Here is an 18,091-nt window from a genome sequence, read left to right as displayed (position 1 = left end):
CTATGTCCCGGGTGCACTATTGTATAAGTACCTGTTTCTCTAACTGTTGTATACCACTGTGCCTTTAGGTGGAACTCTGTACCTCAACACAAAAGAGGTAAATACTCAATCTGTATTTCCACCAAACTCAATCACTATTGTCCGTTTCCTTTGAGCCTTTCGTGCTTATCGAAAGCTATGTAAACTAATTGAACTATAACACTTGTGGTTTTCTGAAATAAACTCTTCTGTTCAGAACCATAGCCTGCTGATTTGTAGGATCTCACATCCTGATTATTTTTGATTATTACACCCTCCTGGCAGGGCATTAAAGCCATTCACACCCAGGGGTTCGTCTGAGGTGCAAATGGCTTTCTTAATTTTTCATTGGGAGTTCGGCACTGCTTGTACAGCTGATATCCTGATGAAAAATTATCAGAAAAAAAGATGGCCACCACCATATGGAAAAGGCACTAAGACCCTTTTCAATGCCTATGGTGTCCAGACGAGAGGCCGCCAGGAACGGAGAACAGTGCTCTGGTCCTACAGGTAATTGGGCAGGGTGGTGGGGGCAATCAGGTAATTTTGGGGGGCGGGGAGGCAACAGGGAGAGACTTTCTGTTGCCTACCTGCATTGAGAGAAAAAAAACAGCGGGCAGGAATTGTGTATTCTCACCCGGATTGGCTGAGCGACCTTCCCTGGGTGCAAATTACCATTTATTCCTGGCTTAACTAGACAGTGCACCTGCTATTTCCGTGGTGCGGCCAGGCATGGGGGCAGCGTCAAGGCCACAAGCAAATTGGCAGATGTAGATACCAGGCCTGGAAATAGGAAGGGAGTCGACTTCTTCAAATGGAATCATAGCAGTCCGCCCATCTCTACTTCCCCACCACGCATCCTGGCATCACATTGAAGGGTCCAAGTTCGGATGAGCAAACCACAGACCAAATAGGACTGTGTCCACCAGAAGGGCCACCGGAGCATGGTGTCAACTAAAAAGTTAAAATAACATAGCGCAAACACTTTTAGTAGGATGACCCTAGGAGGAGCCGTCAGTTAAAGAATATGCAATATTCGTAGCCGTCATTTATACAGTGTACAATAAATATATTTCCTTAACCAATGGTAGAAGATGTTTTCTTATCAATAACCATTACGTCATGTGTGATGAATTTTGGAATTAAAAGCTTGTGTTTTGCATTGTTATGTTCGAGAATGCGTTTTTGTATTTTCCCGGCCGAGTCACGTTTGAATAAAGCTGGGGGTTCTCGTGCACCTGTATTTACTCAATTTTCTTGAATCTTTTTCATTATTGACTATTGATTGGGGCCACCTTAACACGAGGACACAAATACACAGAGAATGCACAAAAGACTCCCGCCAATATACAAACAATAGCTGATAAGCAAATAAAATAACAAATAACAAACATAAGATGTAAATGATGGTGATGTTGCCAAGCAACCAACAACTCCCCCATTACATGGGAACCCCACACTCTCTACCCACTGCGTTTAACATGCAATCACCACACTTATTGGAAAACAAATTCAGGCAGCCTACTTGACGTTTTCTTTTTCTTCTCCTTCACACTAATGCTTCAGAAACCAGTCGCCAATATTAATTTACCCCAATCCAGGCTATCCACCATCTTTGCCGGTTGCCAAAAACAGAAAACGGCAACAGAAGCACCCAAGGAGTATGCCCCTCCCCCGCCAATGTAGAAACGTACCCTATAAACCTGAGAAAGGATGCTTCCACAATATTCAATCGATTCTCAAGCCACTGGCTGTGGTAAAGTGAACACAACCACCCAGACTCAAGGGGCTGTGCATTGGAGTGCATGACATATGCCAGCGGGCAGAAATCGAAACAAGCATCAGATATCGTGCAACCCATGTCGATTTATACATAATAAGAATCCATGGGCCACAGACAATACATATGGGATTATTTTATAGTGAGTGAAGCTCAAAATTAGTGTGTAAATGTGTCTTTACACTTTCATTTTGCTCTCCTTCACATGTGTTGCCTATTCAAGGCCCAGGAGGGTGGCAAAGCTGAGTTGGCATCTCTAATCTGCTTGCCTCCTCCTTCTTGGAAAAGCACACGGTCTGACAGCTGCATGTGATTTTCATGACGGTGTGAAAGAAAAGGCTGCCTATGGAATAGGCCCTGGTGTTGCACCTGCTAATGACCAGGCGCATTTCATGGGGATCCATTATAAAACGCTGCCTGCACAGTGTAGTTTGCAGGCAGGCTGTTTCTCACAAACAGAGAATAAAGGCGGTCTCGCCAACATTTCCTCAGGATGACAGATGTCCAGCAACATACAAGTGCAAACGTTGGTGGCCTCTTGCATGCAATTAGCATTTTTTGCAAAATGACCCCATTGTGTGTCATTATATGTTTAGTGGTACTCTGCCAAAGGTTTCAGCCTCTGGTAAGTACTATAATTGATTGGAGAAATCTGAGGGTTCCCACACACCTTTGCTATGGCCTTGAACACAAAGGAAGCAGGCCGTTGTTCAGGAAAAGAGCATGCCATGCTCATGTGAAAAATAAAACCTGAATGTGTACCGTAATAGCAGGGATGGAACGGTACAGCAGCGGGATCAAACCACTGCTTTGCCATGTCCTAGCAACTGGCGGCGGGGGGTGAGCGCCAAACCCAATTCGTTTTCTGCGAATGTAGGCCACGTTCCAAGCAAGCTGTTGGCTGCTTGTGACCCACACCCTCCACTTCCCTCACCCCACATAGCACCACTGCCCACTCCCTCACAGGTACTCCAACACCAATTTAATAAACAAATATCTCTCCCTGCTCTGACGCTGAAACTTTGTACCAACGCTCCATCGCCACCATTGCTGCCACCATGGCAAATGGAGTAGGAGTTCCTCCTGGAGCCCATGCCCCTATTTCCATGGCAGCCATCTTCATTCTAATTTTTGGGAGTGTGAAATGGCAGATTGACATCTCGTCGTGGCAGATTCATCGCACACAAATGTGGACATTTGTCCCAGGATGCTAATGGTTATAATGACGATTAGTATTGAGCCATGTTGGGTGCTGACTTCCTGCCACCCTCACTCAAGGCCTCTCTGCGCGCTGTCCTGTTAATGCGAGTGGGCCCGCAGTTACCACCGTGTATGACCCTCCAGCCTCCTCGTTATAAGTCTATGGAATTGCATAGAGGAGCGGAAAATATCCATTTAGTTGGAAATCCAGAGTTATGCTTCTGTTGCTTCTCCATTTTTGCGCGGAGACTTTGCAGAGTGTCGCTGTCTATCCTCAAACGTGGAAACAGCTTAACGGTGCCAAGGGACAAGATCCGGTGCTTGAAATCCGTGTGGGGAAATCGAGCAGCAACCGGACATGAATGTGCTAGTAAAGTTTATCTGACCAATGTTTATGCCAAACTATCTATGGTCTTCCCCTGCTTATCCAACACAGTCCATGCATCGCAGTCTTGATTTGGGATAATGGTATGAGGCTCAAAAGTCGACATCCATTTTAGAGACGGCTCAAAGTGAGAATGCTAATGGTCGACCCAACCCGACGTTGCCATGGTAATATTAAGGGAACACGGCACGCACAAATAATGACAGTCAGGGAAACATAAATAAACAGAGTTCATCAATCAACAAATAAAAAAAATGGTTACTGTTGAGAAAGTGGGGAAAATTGAAAGTAAGGGAAAGGAAAGGGTGGTTATGTTAATGTTAATGTTAAAGGATATTGGTACAGAGCGCTATCACCATCGGAGTGGTCGCCTGGAGCTCTGGCGGCTCCGAAAAAAGGGAAAGGGGGTGAGTTATTGCGAATGAGCTGGGAAAGTGCAAGCTAGCAGTGATGTGCTGTTGGCAGCCTCAGCCCAGTGGGTCCGTCGCCTGAGCTTGGGGTGTTTAATGGTCGGTAGTCGTTGTGTGCTGTTGTGCAAGTCTATGTGTGGTTTGTTTTGTTGTTGCAGTGTAGTGAAGTTTGTGCGGCTTGCTGCGTTTAAGGCTTGTGGTTGTGTTTGGTTTGAGTTTGAGAAGTGTATGCAGAGGAGTGAAATTGTTCGTGGGTTGGTTATTGATTCATGATTGCACGCTTGGTCCAGGCTTTGCAGGAGATTCGTATAACAATCATTGAATTATATGTCTGTCTAGATGCGACGTAGGCTAGGTCGAGGAGTCCATCTAAGTGCGGCAAATGCTAACATTCACGAGTCTATCTAGATGTGGTGCATGCTAAGGTTAGGAATTCCCTCTAAGTGTGCACATGCTAACAATCACAATTCTATCTAGATGCGACGCAGGCTGGGTTAAGGAGTCCATCTAAGTGCGGCATATGCTAACATTCACAATTCCATCTAGATGCGACGCAGGCTGGGTTGAGGAGTTGAGGAGTCCATCTAAGTGCAGCATATGCTAACATTCACAATTCTATCTAGATGTGGTGGAGGCTAGGTTGAGGAGTCCATCTAAGTGCGGCATAGGCTAACTTTCACAATTCTATCTAGATGTGGTGCAGGCTAGGTTGAGGAGTCCATTTAAGTGCGGCATATGCTAGCATTCACATTTCAATCGAGATGTGGCGCATGCTAAGCTTAGGAATTCCCTCTGTGTGTGCACATGCTAACATTCACAATTCTATCTAGATGCAACGCAGGCTAGGTTGAGGAGTCCATCCAAGTGCGGCACATGCTAACAATCACAATTCTATCTAGATGCAACGCAGGCTAGGTTAAAGAGTCCATCTAAGTGCGGCATATGCTAACATTCACAATTCCATCTAGATGCGACGCAGGCTGGGTTGAGGAGTCCATCTAAGTGCGGCATATGCTAAAATTCACAATTCTATCTAGATGTGGTGGAGGCTAGGTTGAGGAGTCCATCTAAGTGCGGCATAGGCTAACTTTCACAATTCTATCTAGATGTGGTGCAGGCTAGGTTGAGGAGTCCATTTAAGTGCGGCATATGCTAGCATTCACATTTCAATCGAGATGTGGCGCATGCTAAGCTTAGGAATTCCCTCTGTGTGTGCACATGCTAACATTCACAATTCTATCTAGATGCAACGCAGGCTAGGTTAAAGAGTCCATCTAAGTGCGGCATATGCTAACATTCACAATTCCATCTAGATGCGACGCAGGCTGGGTTAAAGAGTCCATCTAAGTGCGGCATATGCTAACATTCACAATTCCATCTAGATGCGACGCAGGCTGGGTTGAGGAGTCCATCTAACTGCGGCATATGCTAACATTCACAATTCTATCCAGATCATATGGGGAAAACCTCTCATTAAAAAAAACACATGTAAACACATGTGGTGCATGCTAAGCTTAGATATTATGTGTGTGCACATGCTAACATTCACAATTCTATCTAGATGCGACGCAGGCTAGGTTGAGGAGTCCATCTAAGTGCGGCATATGCTAACATTCACAATTCCATCTAGATGCGATGCGACGCAGGCTGGGTTGAGGAGTCCATCTAAGTTCGGCATATGCTAACATTCACAATTCTATCTAGATGCGACGCAAGCTGGGTTGAGGAGGCCATCTAACTGCGGCATATGCTAACATTCACAATTCTATCCAGATGATATGGGGAAAACCTCTCATTAAAAAAAACACATGTAAACACATTTAAATTGTAAAAGATCGGTTTTCAAAAGAGACGTGTTTTGAAAGTGGAGAGGCTAATTAACTTGCAAGACTAGAAAATCACCCTTGGGTTACATGTTAGCAGTGTCATTTCAGGTCAAGTCACACATGAATGTTGCTCTCTTGGCATAGAATTCTAAGTGGGCATTGTAATGCCTGCAGCCCCGAGACCCTTTCTCGGGTACACTCTACAGTTGTGGGAGTCTACACAAGGTCATACTTCTTACACACAGGTTAATATAGCCTTCCATATTACTTGCATAATATAAACTAGGGCCCCTTCGAGTGTGAAAAGAGACGCATAGCCATGGGAAGCTTCGCAAACCAGTTCACGAAGTGAGAAGCCCCTGCACGCTGTGCGCGCGCTGTATCCTCTAATCATTGAATTCAGGGCGCTAATTATTTCCCAAAATGGCTGACTGTGAAACCCGGGCAGTTAATTTTAAACAGATAATGAACACAGCTTTTGCCATGTTTGCTTTCTTAAGCACATTGCCCACAGCTGACTCTGTAATCCTGTGTTGGGATCTGAGAAAACAGAGCAGGGGCAATGTGGGGGAGGGGCGCTCAACATAATTCTGTGAAGAAGCAGAGGGGTGCCCGTCACTTTTTCTTGACATTATGTCCACAGAGGGAAGTCTAAAATAAAAATAAAAAGAAGAGAAGAACTTCATGGGTTTCTGCTAACCTCAAACACGTGATCCATTAGAAACAGGATAATGGATCCAGTCATGTACCAAGTGCGCATGCGTGGGCCCTAGGTGAGCAAAGAGTCCAAGGACAGGAACGCACACAGCACTAGTGACTCATTAATGGGGATTTCGGCCCTCAACCACGTATTGCGGTTTAGTGGAATGTTACCTTAATTCACTCGCTGCTTTCTGGCCAGTGGCAGATTTAAGGCAAAGGGCCTCGTGGGCAGCACCTGACAGAGGGCCCAAGGTGGGCGGGTCATGGAGGCGGAGCTTTGGGTGGGCGGAGTTAATTGTGGTAACAAGCGCACAATGGCAAACTTTAGTTACCTAGGGGTCGGTCTAGCTGGGCCTCCTCAGCAGGCTTTGCTATCAATGGTAATATTGGAGGATGAAGCCTGAAGCTAATGTCGGAAATTAACATGTTTCAATGCTAAGGACAAAATAGAATTACTTAAAGCTTTTTAAGAGCACACAATTTCCTAGAAAAATGGCTCTAAGAAGTCTAGTTGGATCATTGGGGGGTGAGCGGTTGACAAGCAGCAACCCAGGGTAGCAACTGCTGCACCATGCGCATGATGCCCTTGTACACCCATTGAATCTCAACAGCAAGTTAGGGTGGCGAGTCACGTGTTTGATCCCTAAATAGTCCCGTTTCACAGAGGCCCATCTATCCCCACAAGTCCACCCTTTCAGACAGGGGTGTTGCTAGATTTGGAAAAGATCCGGGCTATGCTAATGTCAGCACTGTCTGGACTCGAGGCTACCTAGCCTTTTGGTTGTCGCCTCTGAGCTTCTAGCTCTTTGCAACAGATCTATACGTGAAATGTGTTCTAGTTATATCAGGCGTGGCATTGCTTTTCTTGTGCCAATCATTTCAAACCGGATAGACAGCATATTGGTGCAAGATCCATGGGGGAAGAAAGGGGAGGTGTGTTCTAGTTATATCAGGTATGGCATTGCTTGTCTTGTGCCAATCATTTCAAACCAGATTGGTTCAAGATCCATGGGGGAAGAAAGGGGAGGGGGCTGTGGAGCGAGGAGTGAAAGAGAGCAAGCTAGGTGGAAAGAAATAGAAAAACAAAGGGGGCAAAGAGTGCTTTTGAGGCGGATGGGAGGGGGATGAGGGGAATACGATGAAAGGCGAGAGAGGTAATTGTGGGTACCAGAGAAGGGCAATGAGAAGGAGGAACAAGAGGGGCAAGTGAGAAGTGGGATGGAGTCATGAGAACAAAGGAGAAAGGAATAAGGAAAAACAGGGAGTCTAGGAGAGGGAGTGAGAAAGATGATATAAAGTGAGTTAAGAGAAAGAAAGACAGAGCATAGGATGGAAGAGGAAGTTGTGGGTAAAGGGGAAGGGCGATGGGGTGAGAGAAGAATTCAGGTGAGAGGATTGTAGAGAAACAGATGAACGAGATTGAGGGGAAGGGAGAAGAAGGCGGACAGGACGAGAAAGAAAGACATAGAAACAAACACAGATAGAGAGACACAGAGGCAATGAGGTGGGCCCCTGGTGGCATCGCACTACTCCGGTCCATGAACTCCCCCTCTGAGCTGGGCCCATAGCCTCTGACTCACTGTGCCAGGGACGGTCCCAGTGCCTGCCGACCATTGGATCTGCCTCTGAATCAGGGCCGCAATTACCATAAGACCACTCTGTAGACGTACTTTCCCCAGCCAAGGCCTGGCCACCCAGCATATCAAACGGGCAGCTGTCCCTACATCCAGGCCAGGGCATGCATTACAAATTTGCCAACGAATCACAAAACTGACTGCTGAGGCCTTCCAGAGTTCACCACACCAAGGGAGAGGCACCGAGAGGCCAGCAGCGAATGGGTGGGAGGCCTTATGGCTGAGCACTGAGTGAGCAGAGAGGCTAGACTTCTCCCAGCGCCCCCAGAGAATAAAGAACAATCACTGGATCGGCACTGACTGCACTGATTTTAACACCTGGGCACGCTCAATACCTAAGCATCACCCACCGAAACCCGCTAATTCGGAAATTCCCCCACACAAAGAGGCCAAGTACGGAATGTGCACGGTGGCTGCAGCTGCACACTTCCGTCAATAAAGAGGCCAACCACCTACGTGTCCCATTTGATCCCCCCAGCAGTAGCTGTGTCGAGGCCCAGCAAAGACAAACCGTCAAGGAGGCGGGCACTTCAGGACACATCAGCCTAAACTCTACAATGAATTTAAAACGAAACGAAAACACATTTACACACTCTTTAGTTTTGGAAGCACTGACGACATAAAAAATAGTCATCTCTCCTCCCTCTCAACCTGTCTCCCCTTCCACTCCTTACCCCTCCCTCCAGCGCCATAGCACCGATTACACACCCCCTTTAAATAAATACATCCATTTCCACGCAAAGGCCTACAGACAAATGCTTAGAAACACTGGAAACAAAAAAAAAAATACTACACGTACATGGCCTGGGCTAAGCGTCTATCCGAGAGCATCACTTGATCCCAAGGTGCTCTGCTTGGAACAAGACGATACCAAGTCCTGGTCGCTGACTTGGCCCTTCCCCAATCCCCCTCTCTTCCAGGTGGAGTGAGTGGGTAATAATAGTGACACTGATTATTACCGTACTTAGAAAGTGCAGCTATCCGGCATTAAGTGCTATATAAATGTCCAAATTTGTGTTATTGTATAGACTTATACGGCGTCCAGCCTTTCAACCTTTTCAAACGAAAGGGGCCTCGAGCCTCAGGGGGCCCCAGCAACTGCTCACATGTTACCCGTCAGCAGCCTTATAATACGGTAATAGATTCCTTTCTACATTATTTTCGTTTTGGGACTTTAAAGGTGCGCTTTGCAGTGCTCACATTCCAAGTATCTTTTGCTGGAGCCCTTCAGGCCGTCACCTGCAAGTGATGGCTTGATGGGCTCCAGAAAAGGAAGTTTGTAATGCAAGTGCGGCAAAGTGCACATTTAAAGGAAATAAATACACCCAGGCGTTAATAGACACTGATTAACACGAGACGGCCAACCAGCAGGGAGCTGAAACACTAAGGGCCTGATTCACAGAAGCATTTTACAATGGTAAAATCCCATTGGAAAATGTTCTGTGAATCGGGCGCTAAATGTCCACTGAAAAGCTACAAATGCTTCTTAATGGAAATGCTCCATAATTGGAAATAAAAAAACACCATCCAGCCCCCAGCCCGACAATAGCCAAGCTTACCTGTTTTAGTAAGCAGCAGCAGACAGCAAACACAGCTGGACGACAGCCTCCCTCGACTCAAGCAGCAGCAGCACCTTCTCTTCTGCAGCTAGGCACGGGCAATGGCGATTGGCGACTCCTTCCTCGTGGCACCACCACACTGGCACATAACACTGAGTCACCTGAAACAGAGGCGGATCTAACGGTCTCCTTTCTTCCTCCCTTCCAATCCTGGGCCAGTGTAGGGACGTCACGAGACGTGTCTACGTCACGGTCGTCTCTCAGGTACCACTACCTACACTGGCCCAGGATTGGAAGGGAGAAAGAAAGGAGACTGGACTCTGGAGTGACGTCCAAGACGTCCAACAGAAAGGGCCCTGAGCTGCAAAGGGCCCTGTACTGCGTGAAAGGGGCGGGGCCTGACACAGGGGCCCGGTCGCCATTGGTCTGCCTGGCGACCGTTAGATCCGCCTCTGTTTCTGGCCCAGAAACCTCACAGTCACACATTATATGAGCTGAACGATAGGAGAGTTGGTGAGATCAGATACGATTCCCCTATGGTTGATTGTAAAACAGTACATTTGTCTATATGCTGCAATCTCACTGGTTATCAGCTGCTCAATACCTATGCGGGTAATTCGCAGATAATCTGCATGGGGCCTCAGCAGCACCCTTCTGTCAGGGAAGTCTTTCACTGTCCTGATAGCAGGTCAATGCTGCGACGCAGGCCATACGCAAATCGCACCCATTCCATACACCTTGCAGCCCTTTTGGGGTACATTAGTGCATAGATGGGTAAGGAACCTCATTTCACCTGACTCAGGGAGCAACAAGCAGGTTATGTATGTAAAGAAACTGACAGCATCTACAAGAGCATTCCTTGGCCCAAAAGTGAAAGAGGGAATGTTTTTGCTGAGCGAGTTAATTATATTCCCTTTTCTTTCCTTTTATTTATAAAAAAATCTTATATCATCGCGCCACACGCCCGCAGGCCTCAGGGCACGCACAAAGAAGACACAAACCGACAACCAGGACAAATAGCATTAAAATGATTCGAGGAGGGAATCCGGGACAGAACTCTGAGTCAAATAAGAAGTCATAAAAGCACCCGGCCGCGGGCCAATTATCCCTAGTAGGGCGGAAGATTGAACAGAAGCATCTTCAGCTCCTTTTTAAACTTGAGTGTGGTATCCACGACCCTGAGCTTCAGCCGAAGCAGATTCCAGAGGTCAGGACCTTGCACACTGAAGCTGCGTCCACCACCCTTTACGTGTTTAAATCTGGGTTTAACCAGCCTCATACAGTACTGGGGCCAGAGAAGACGGGAGGAAGTCTGGAGTTGAAGGCGGGCTCCTAGATACTGGGGTGCCGTAATTGTCAAACGTTTATGTGTGAGAGTCAGAACGTTGTGCCTTATTCTGAGTCTTACAGGCAGAGACGTCTTTATGGGAGGGCAAAAGGGGCACTTGCCCTGGGCCCCCACCTTGGAGGGGGGCCCCAAAAAGGATGCCTGATATGAAGAAGATTACATTGTTAACCAGTCTTAAATAGCACACATCAGGATATTTTATGGGGTACTGCTGAGTCCTTAAACCCATTGCCTTTCTGTTTTGACAAGTACATTCTGCCTTGATCAATTCATCATGTATTTCTTTCTGTGTTCACTGTGGTATACATAGTTTGTCTGTTCCTTATGGCACAACCCTGTAGCATTCTTTCCTTCCTGTGGGAATTATGTTGATCATGTGCAATAAGCAACAGTGAAATGCATATTGATAAATTGAGTGCGACAATGGTTCAGAAGTTAGCTCAGTGTGTGAAGCACCCACTGGAGAGATATGTGTTCATATGCAAAATTAGAATATCATATTCCAGCAAGGCTGGCTGAGCTTTTCCTATGTCTGAAGTTTATAAAACTGCCTGCATATGTACTTGGTTTTGCAGAACGACATCTGCTGATATCAGCAATGTACCTGTACCAGATAGGGGTTGCTATAAAAACTAACATGTCATCTGTATGGTGAAGGTCTAGAAATTGGTTTGTTCAGATGAGGTGTTGTAAAACCTAGACAATCGCCTCAAACGATGGCATAAACTGTTAGTCCAAGAGGTGAATAAGTATCCAAATTCAAGACTATGGAATGAAAGTGTTCATGCTTGTATCCTGGCTTTGCCAGCAGACGATACAGTGATCCTGGTCAAATCATCTAATATATCTTACATTACTTTGCTGTCTTCTGTGAGATTTGCCTTCTTGCATGCTTCTGGCATTGTTTAGCCCATTACTTGATCTTTCTTCTTATGTAGACCATTTGAGTGGAAGGGGTGGTAGACAGAAGAGAGCGGACCAGATGTTGCAGGCCTAAGGCAAGCATATTTCAAGGTCTGCTTGTTTGACACAAAAACGGTTAGCTTTTTGGTAAAAGTCAAAGGTTTTTATGCACGTTTATAAATGAAAATGTCACAACCCATTGTTTTGGAAGTATTTAAAGCTTTAAAATACAAAAGACAAACCCAGATTACATTTGTTAAATCACATCGATTGGTATGTTGGTACTTATATGCTTCCCCTGATGATGGAGAGAATGAAGCTAGAACCATTCCCATTTTGCATAGAACCCTTCTATAATATATTTTTTTAAAAATGGTCATGTTTGGTAATGTGATTTGTGTACATTCCAAGTCTGTTTTTATAAAATGAGATTGTTTTAGTTAATTGTAAGAACTGGAAAAGAAAGTGTTCAAATGCAGAAATTGCAGTGTTGGGATAAATCCCAGCTTCACCCCTTCAGCCCTTAACCAATGTGTGATCCTGGGCATCTCATTTAATCTTATATTGCCAGTCCCTAAACCTTTCAAAATTGTCAGCCCTTCAGAGTGATTTCCTTCTCATGGTATGATCTTCATAAAAGACTTCTTCGTGGTTTCACTGGCTATAGGGTTGCTTCCACTTTAATAGTGAGCATATTTATATCGCACACCACAGGCATTTGTTCCTTTGATATCTAATGGCATTGGCAACACTATTTGAAAACCATATCCCACTTCTAATCTCAATCTGTCTGGATAAAGACACCTTTCTGGTAGCTTCTAATCTGCATCCACTATCCATGCTACGGTATGTGTAGCGTTCTCCTTCCTTCCAATTGGTCTCCTAGTCCATGCATGAGCACTTTTGCATTCTGTGAGGCAACTAATGTGAGTTCTCTGTCTATTATGGGTGACATGTACCTTTTACATATGGTCCTGCATTAATACTACAGGCTGCACACCTTCCTGGATGTTATTGATAACAATTATCCTATATGCACTAGAGCAGTAACCTATCCGTAGGCTGCTAATGTTGGTCTTCAAATGCTACTTGTTTATCATTCTGATTAGAGCAAGAATGAAGAAGGTAAGGGGACTTAAAGGGAGTAAACGTGCTTATTATGCTGCGAGACAGCATATCAACCTATAGGGTGTGAGCGCGACGGGTAGGGGGTGGGGGGTTTGAAAATTATTATTGATCCCTTAATTTGTTTGGTGGAGGGGGGGCCCAAACAAAGATGTCCGTGCCCAACGCCCCAAAAGTGCTTAAGACGGGCCTGCTTACAGGCAGCCCGTGACGGCTTTGCCTCGCTGCCGTGACGTGCTCTCGCCTAGCGAGCCCTGAAACTGCCCTCACTGCCCCATTCTGGGAGACCTGCAGGGCTGCTATGGAAGAGTGAGCACAGCCACTAAGCAGTCTATTGCAGTAATCCAAGCGTTTATTGATGAGGACAGAGGCCAACGTGGCTAAATTCTGGTGTGCAAGAAAGGGGCGGATGTTCCAAAGGAGCTTCGTAATCAACCCACAAGACCGGGATCATTTCTTCAAAATAGACAAGTCAAATTTTCCATTTAAGCCACGTCACATATGCCACAACGCCACCTAGTAGCCAGCACTGGAAGTTCCCCTGCAGTTCAGAGCCACATCAGCAAGGCATTGTGGGTATGCAAATGAGCTCAAAAGTAAACCAGAAAATTAACTTTGTTTTACAGGGCAGTGCTGCTTTCTACAGAGCTTAATTAACCCAAGACAGACATTAGTACCTGGAGGCATTGGTATCATGCTTCCAGGTACCTACACAATTTGCCAGCTATTGCCATCATATGCAGAGACGCCACAATAACGTCAGGTTGCGGGCTATGTGTCCAGCTCCCATAAGCTAGGAACTTCTATGATGCATGAGGAAATGCCACTAAAGCCCCCGGCATTCCCACCCTTTCAAGATTTTGGCATGAATATCCCAAGGACTCACACCGCTGCCAAGTGTTACCATCAAAACTCAAGTATTGAATCATTGTCCTCCAATTACCAGCTACTGAAATCAATGAGGATGTGCAGCTAGCAGAGGAATGTTGGGTTCAGCGATGCACAGTTAGAAAGCACAGCCAGATTCCATTATGCCCAATCAATTAGATGAATGCCACGTTGTCTGTTTGCGTTCAACACTCTGGTGGTGTACGTGCACAGTGTGGTGCAAGGTTGAGAGAGAGAGCGGGAGAGAGAGAAAGAGAGAAAGAAAGAGAGAGAAAGAGAGAGAGAGAGAGAGAGAGAGAGAGAGAGAGAGAGAGAGAGAGCGAGAGAGAGAGAGAGTGTGTGTTGTGTATAGATGCTGCACCTGCAGTTTCAGTTCAGATAAGAAACAAGTAATGATCTCAACAAAACAAATTACTTTTTTGTTTTCTTCTTCACACTAGAAGAGCCTCTCTTGGGGCAGGCTGGGAAAGACTCCAGCCCAGTCCAAAAAAGTCAATATATTTGCAATAACAACTCCCACAGCAGCATATCTCTCCTCATATGCATCTCCACTCATGTCAAACGTTTTGCCACACTAGGATGGAGTCGCGTATTAAAAGAGCCGCCATCGTACTAGCAAGATTCTCCACAGGGGGGGAGGGCGGGGGGAAATCGCGGGTTGGGGAAAGGGAGCAGGCCCAAGTATGATCGAGGCAGATCTAAGATGCAAGTCGAGTTCAAGTGGCTGAGCCGCAGGTTTTGGATCCAGGAGACATCTAATCTCAGTTTACCCACATGCGCTCAATGTGTGATCCTGTGCAAATATGGGGTTCAGCTTTGCCTGCTGATTTCCCACGTAATTGCTGTCTTTAGATTTCAAATATATGGCAGGGTCACACTTGGCAAAGGCTTTGGATAAACACACACACAGCTGGGAACAATTGTGCCCTGCTACTGCTTCCTGCCAGTGGTGCATTGCTGCCACCCTTAATATTAGCATTTGCCAAACTTACCTTAGAATTCAGCAGGACGATTTGGTTGGAGACATTCTGAGGAACCCCACCTGCGGTCCTTTTTAATTCGGTAATGTCATCTTTATTTCTTCTTATCTAAATAAGAGATAGCATTAGTTGAAATGAGTCTTGTGTTTACGAGCACTTTACTGTACTTCATATGAAGCTCTGATCTGTTACCTATAGTACTATATACTGGGATACTGAAACGAGACCTCATCCTTCTCCAATGAATTGGTAACAACAGTATATGTATGTGGAAAGTTGTACCTACTTAGATTTTAAAGTGTGTCACTTCTAATTGCATATTAGTCCTATGGGACTCCATAGAATGGGGATTTACTGTTTAAACCGGCACGTGTAATCTGTCGGTGCCGGTAATGGTATTACCGTTTGCCGGTCGGGATAGCCTCAAACTCGTAATGACGTCTCGTGCTGCCACACCCAGTGTCGTTTCACCTCCGAAAATATTTGGTCGCAGCAATTTCACCTTTGACATATACATTTTTTTTTTCACTCTAATAATGGGGGAGCCCGTTACCCCTCTTTCCTGTCCACCCCTTGTCCCCTTATCTCACACCTCTATACTACCTCCTTCCTACACATATTACTTTGTGGTGAAATTGCGACAACGAAACAGTTCTGTATACAAATTATGGAGGTAAACCCACTACAATCCCCAACCTATAACATTCATTCCACTGACACTACACCCCAAGGTGTCTAAGGTAACACATAACCCTTTAACACAGACGCGCTACGCAACAAAGACACTTACACAAAAGACAAAGTAGACAGACCAACGCACTGACACAAGGAAGTAATAAGACCCAAGACACGGCCTGGTCTTCAGTGGCTGTGGCACAATTTGTTGGGACCAGGAGGCACCTAATCCCAGCGTCCCCACTTGCTCACTATGTGTGATCTTGGGTGGATTACTTTATGACCCTGGGCCTCGGTACATTAGGGGCTATTAGCATCTAGCAACATTCTGGTTTCAAGCACGGCACACATAAGCCGGCATTTACCGAAACACCCCGAGGAACGGATACATGACACGCTCAGAACACACGTGCATCACGGATATTGCAAGGACCGGGGGTCAGTTAGGAGCACCTTCTAACGCTATGTCCGAGAAGGCACGTTAGTAGATTTCCTCGAGATCGCAGACGGCACGACCGCGTACATTTCCGGCTGTTAAATGGGACACACGTATAGACAGCATGATGTCAGCGGCACTGATATGCACTGAGGAGATGCTTACCTTGATATGCAGTGTTAGGATGAGGTTTGTGAAATAATAATCATTTGTTTTTTGAACTTGAAAAATAATGGATTGTAGTGTATAGAAGTGTTGGGAATGTTAAAAAAAATGTAGTAGTTCATAACTTAATGTATAGGTGAGATAAAACTGATTGATTCTGTATTTTTTATTCGTGGAATTGATATGTGTAAGGTTGTATTGTAACCATATGCAAATAATAATAATAATAATAATAATAATAATAATGAACATATATAAGGGCCGTAGACACAGCAGGGCCCTTACCTGGTTTAAAAGCTCCGTGACGTCATCCTCATTCACTTTAATTCTGCCATGTGTGCCGGTCTTAAACTCAATATTTTTTGCGGATCCGGTAAGGAACAGCAGGTTGCCATTCTCCGAGGACATGCGAGGCCTTGGAAGGAAAACACAGGTGCACACATTAATCGTCATTAGCACCCCCCTTCTCAGCAAGACAGGCCAACATGTGAGAAGGCAGCTGTTCGGGCAGGCAACGCGAAGGGAGAATGCACACTTACTGCTCGTTGGAGAAGTCTCTTTTGTGTCTACTGTTCAGCTGTGTCCCGGAGTCGCACTTTATGCCGCAAAGAATTAAAAATAAAAAGGCAAAAGACGTTCGCTGGCTTGGGCAGTGCATGGTCGCTGCCAACCCATCGGTGCTCTGCGGGCACCGGAGGAGAAACATGGAATGCTGATTCTTGCAACTTTTAAGGGCTGCAGCGCAGGCAGGTGCACTTTGACCCTAAGACTCACAATAGTTTATAAAGTAGAAGTAGGACGTCTTATCCGTTGAGCAGAGAAGTGTGAATGGTCAAACCACTGATTAAACCCTTTTACCCGGGCAGTCTAACGAAACCACCAGCTACTGTAATCATTAGCTCCTTGACCTTTGCAACAATAGCTGTCTGCAATGAGGGAGAACGGGACAGGGGACAGGCACTGGCAAAGCCAAAAGGTCTGGCCCTTTTGCAGGCAAAAGCTGGTGTGTGCTGAGTATAAGGATGTGTTCTGTGTGCAGTTTTGTAAGGGTGCTGTTTCTTGGTGCTGGCCTCAAGAGTGAGGGCACCGATTGTCAGCTCATGACTGGCACCCGTAAGCACCCTACCTAGTTGAAATACACGTGTGTGTGAAAGGTGACGAGCTCCGAGCATGTGTCACTGGAGTTGTGATAGTTCAGTGGGACTGATCAGGACTGCGGTCATTTCAATAGGACAGTGGCAGCATCTAATGCAACACCATGAAGTACTGCACAGCAGTGTCGAGGTATTATAATGGGATAGTGGCAGCATCAAATGCAACACCATGAAGTACTTCACAGCAGTGTCGAGGTATTATAATGGGACAGTGGCAGCATCTAATGCAACACCATGAAGTACTTCACAGCAGTGTCGAGGTATTATAATGGGATAGTGGCAGCATCTGTCAGCTCACTCGCCATAATTATAATGCAACACCATGAAGTACTTCACAGCAGTGTCGAGGTATTATAATGGGATAGTGGCAGCATCTGTCAGCTCACTCGCCATAATTATAATGCAACACCATGAAGTACTTCACAGCAGTGTCGAGGTATTATAATGGGATAGTAGCAGCATCTGTCAGCTCACTCGCCATAATTATAATGCAACACCATGAAGTACTTCACAGCAGTGTCGAGGTATTATAATGGGACACTGGCAGCATCTAATGCAACACCATGAAGTACTTCATAGCAGTGTCGAGGTATTATAATGGGATAGTGTCAGCATCTGTCAGCTCACTCGCCATAACTATAATGCAACACCATGAAGTACTTCACAGCAGTGTCGAGGTATTATAATGGGATAGTGGCAGCATCTAATGCAACACCATGAAGTACTTCACAGCAGTGTCGAGGTATTATAATGGGACAGTGGCAGCATCTAATGCAACACCATGAAGTACTTCACAGAAGTGTCGAGGTATTGTAATGGGACAGTGGCAGCATCTAATGCAACACCATGAAGTACTTCACAGCAGTGTCGAGGTATTGTAATGGGACAGTGGCAGCATCTAAT

At 45.8% G+C, this 18,091-nt stretch overlaps 1 protein-coding gene across 1 annotated transcript in view; it reads right to left on the bottom strand.

The window, feature by feature from the left end:
• Positions 1-16,764, bottom strand: part of CUBN (cubilin) — a 1,794,835-nt gene extending 1,778,071 nt beyond the window's left edge. Inside the window, exons 1-3 of the mRNA XM_069648353.1 lie at positions 16,574-16,764; positions 16,320-16,449; positions 14,771-14,866 (exon numbers count right to left, since the gene is read on the bottom strand). Coding sequence (XP_069504454.1) covers positions 14,771-14,866; positions 16,320-16,449; positions 16,574-16,740 — 393 coding nt within the window. The 5' untranslated portion in view covers positions 16,741-16,764. The remainder of the gene's footprint in view (positions 1-14,770; positions 14,867-16,319; positions 16,450-16,573) is intronic.
• Between the last annotated feature and the right edge of the window lie 1,327 nt (positions 16,765-18,091).

The sequence above is a fragment of the Ambystoma mexicanum genome, chromosome 2q (genome assembly GCF_040938575.1).
Source record: "Ambystoma mexicanum isolate Mex_15411 chromosome 2q, UKY_AmexF1_1, whole genome shotgun sequence".
Taxonomy (NCBI): Eukaryota; Metazoa; Chordata; class Amphibia; order Caudata; family Ambystomatidae; genus Ambystoma; species Ambystoma mexicanum.
This window is presented reverse-complemented; position numbering and strand designations above follow the sequence as displayed.